Below are 2,724 nucleotides of genomic sequence, written 5' to 3'. Positions count from 1 at the left end.
CGGAAATCGCAAGCTACCTACTGCAGAACTTCTGCATGCATGCTGGGGCTGCTGCGTACACCACAGGCCTCCCGCAGCAGCAGCAGCAGCAGCAGCAGCAGCAACAGCAACAGCAGCAGCAACAACAGCAGCAACTACACCGTCATCAGATGTCTCTGTCGGGAACTCAATCGCTTCTGCTGCTGCCCCAGGGGACGCCCCGCAAACCAGCAGCAGCAACAACTCTTGCTGCTCCTTTAGCAGCAGCAGCAGCAACAGCAGCAGCAGCAACAGCAACAGCAGCAGCAACGGTAGCAGCAGAGAAATGCAGGAGAGGCGCTGCTGCTTGGAGCTAGCAGACGGGGAACATGTGCAGCAGCAACAACAACAACAGCAGCAGCAGCAGCATTTGGAGCAGCAGCTCAGGCATTTGGAGCAGCAGCAACAGCAGCAGTTGCAGAAGCATCAGCAGCAGCAGCAGCAGCTTGAGATACAGAAGCAGCGCCAGGAGCAGCTGCAGCAGCACGCTTCTGGAGCAGCTGCATTTTTACACTGCGGCACGCAGCAGCAACTGCTGCAGCAGCAGCAGCAGTTTCTGCTGCTGCTGCAGCATCAACAACAGCAGCTGCTGCAGCAACAAAAACTGAAGCACCAGCCTCAATTTATTGATCTTCACAGCACCAAGTGGGCGGCTGCTGCTGCTGCAGCAGATACTGCAGCAGCAGCAGCAGCAGCGGCAGATACTGCAGCAGCAGCAGCAGCAGCAGCAGATTCTGCAGCAGCAGCAGCAGCAGATACTGCTGCAGCTGCTGCAGCAGATGCAGCATCATCAGCTGCGGAGCAGCAGCAACAGGGAAACCACTTGTTGCAGGTGTGGCTGCAGCAGCAGCACCTCTCACCAGCAGCAGCAGCAGCAGCTGCTGCTGCAGCAGGGTGTAGATTAACAACGGCTCCGCTGCCGCAGCAAGTGGCGCTGCTGCTGCAGCAGCAGCACGCAGCACTTGTCTGCCTGCAGCAGCAGCTGCTGCTGCTGCAGGAAACTCTTGCTGCTAACCAAAGCGCAGCAATTGCAGGAGGCGTCTCCCCGTCGTCGTCGTCGTCGTCGTCTGCTGCTGCTGCTCCTGCAGTGGCAGCCCCCTGGCAGCAGCAGTTGCTGCAGCAGCAATTGCTGCAGCAGCAGCTGCTGCAGCAGCAACTGCAGCAGCAGCTTATTCCTCCCCCAATGCTGTTCACTGTAAATCTTTCTAATCTGCTGCTGCAGCAACAGCTAGTCGCGCTGCAGCAGCCACCAATGCAGCAGATGCAACAGCAGCTCCTGCAGCAGCAATTGCTGCAGCAGCAGCTCCTGCTACAGCAGCAACAGCAGCAACAGCAGCACCAACAGCAGCAGCTGCTGATGCAGCAGCAGCAGCAACAGCAGCAGCAGCAGCAGCAGCAGCAGCAGCAGCACAATTCTGGGAGCTAATACATTTAAAGACCTTATAAATGAATTGATTTTATGCAATTATCTTTTTAATGTTTGTTTATTTATTATTTTTCTTTGCTTTTATTTGTCTGTCTTTAATTATTTTTATCTTCGTCTGTTTTATTTTTATATATTTGTCTCCTTCCACCCACTCTCTCGCTTTGTTTATCTCTCTATTTATTTATTTATTTATTTATTTATTTATTTATTTATTTATTTAATTTATTTATTGTTTTATGTAGTTTGAGTTTGGGTTTGGAGCAGCAGCGCAGCAGCAAATGCAATGTGATTTGCTGCTGCTGCTGCTGCTGCTGCTGCTGCTGCTGCAGCAAAATGGAATTAGGTTTGTTGCTGCTGGTGCTGCAGCTGCTGCCCTTGCAGCTGCTGCAGTTGCAGCAGCAGCTGCTGCTGAAGCTGCTGCATCAGCTGCTACAGCAGCTGCAGCTACAGGTGTTTCAAATGAAATTAGATTTGCTGCTGCTGCTGTGGCTGCTGCTGCTGCTGCTACAGCGGGTGCAGCAAGACGGAATTAGATTTGCTGTTGCTGGTGCTGCTGAAGCAGCAGCAACAGCTGATGCAGACTCCGTACAAGCTGCAGCAGCAGCAGCAGCAACGGTAGCAGGCCCAGCAACTGAAATCTGATTTGCTGCTGCTACTCCTGCTGCTGCTGCTCCTACTATTGCCTCTGCTGCTGCTGCTCCAACTGCCGTTGCTGCTGCTCCAAATGCTGCTGCTGCTGCTGCTGCTACTGCTGCTGCTGCTGCTGTTCAGTTTTGAATCTGTCTCTGGAGGGGCCGACGAAGAAGCGCAGCAGCCCCCAGATATCAGCAACAGCAGCAGCAGTAGCTTGCTGTTTGCTGCTGGTCTCTGCAGCAGCAGAAGCATACGCTTCGTGTCTCTTGACGTCTGTCTCCTTGCAGCAAGCAATAATATGTGCTGCTCCAATAAGCAGCACTACTTCCAATTCCGTTGCTGCTGCTGCTGCTGCTTCACTTATAGGTGTCCCTGCAGCAGCAGCAGCAGCAGCAGCAGCAGCAGCAGCAGCAAGCTTCCGCTCTTTCTGGCAGTACTGCAGCACTTTTGCTGCACTTGGCCACAGATGCTTCGGCTGCATTGAAGCTGGAAGCATTAGTCTAGGATTCTTTGCTGCTGCTGCTGCTGCAGCTGCTGCAGCTGCTGCATTTGCAGATGTTGTTGCTGTTCCTGTTGCTGCTGCTGCTTCTGCTGCTGCTGCTGCTTCTGCTGCATCAGCCGCCGCTGCTGCGGCTGCGGCGTTTTCT

General features: G+C 53.7%; 2 protein-coding genes across 2 annotated transcripts in view; one reads left to right on the top strand and one right to left on the bottom strand.

Annotated features, from left to right (window-relative positions):
• Nucleotides 1-304: 304 nt before the first annotated feature.
• Nucleotides 305-1,444, top strand: EAH_00054940 (hypothetical protein; the record flags this gene model as incomplete). The annotated part of the gene is made up of 1 exon (XM_013397737.1): nt 305-1,444. One exon carries the CDS (start codon nt 305-307, stop codon nt 1,442-1,444), a length of 1,140 nt encoding a protein of 379 aa, XP_013253191.1.
• Nucleotides 1,445-2,189: 745 nt separating this feature from the next.
• Nucleotides 2,190-2,724, bottom strand: part of EAH_00054930 (hypothetical protein, conserved) — a gene marked incomplete at both ends in the record, with an annotated part of 1,991 nt that continues 1,456 nt past the window's right edge. The window contains one exon of the mRNA XM_013397736.1: nt 2,190-2,710. Coding sequence (XP_013253190.1) covers nt 2,190-2,710 — 521 coding nt within the window. The remainder of the gene's footprint in view (nt 2,711-2,724) is intronic.

This window comes from Eimeria acervulina, genomic scaffold, assembly GCF_000499425.1.
Source record: "Eimeria acervulina Houghton genomic scaffold, Eah_scaff1069, whole genome shotgun sequence".
NCBI lineage: Eukaryota > Apicomplexa > Conoidasida > Eucoccidiorida > Eimeriidae > Eimeria > Eimeria acervulina.
Note: the sequence above shows the minus strand (reverse complement) of the source record. Positions and strands in the feature narration are given on the sequence as shown.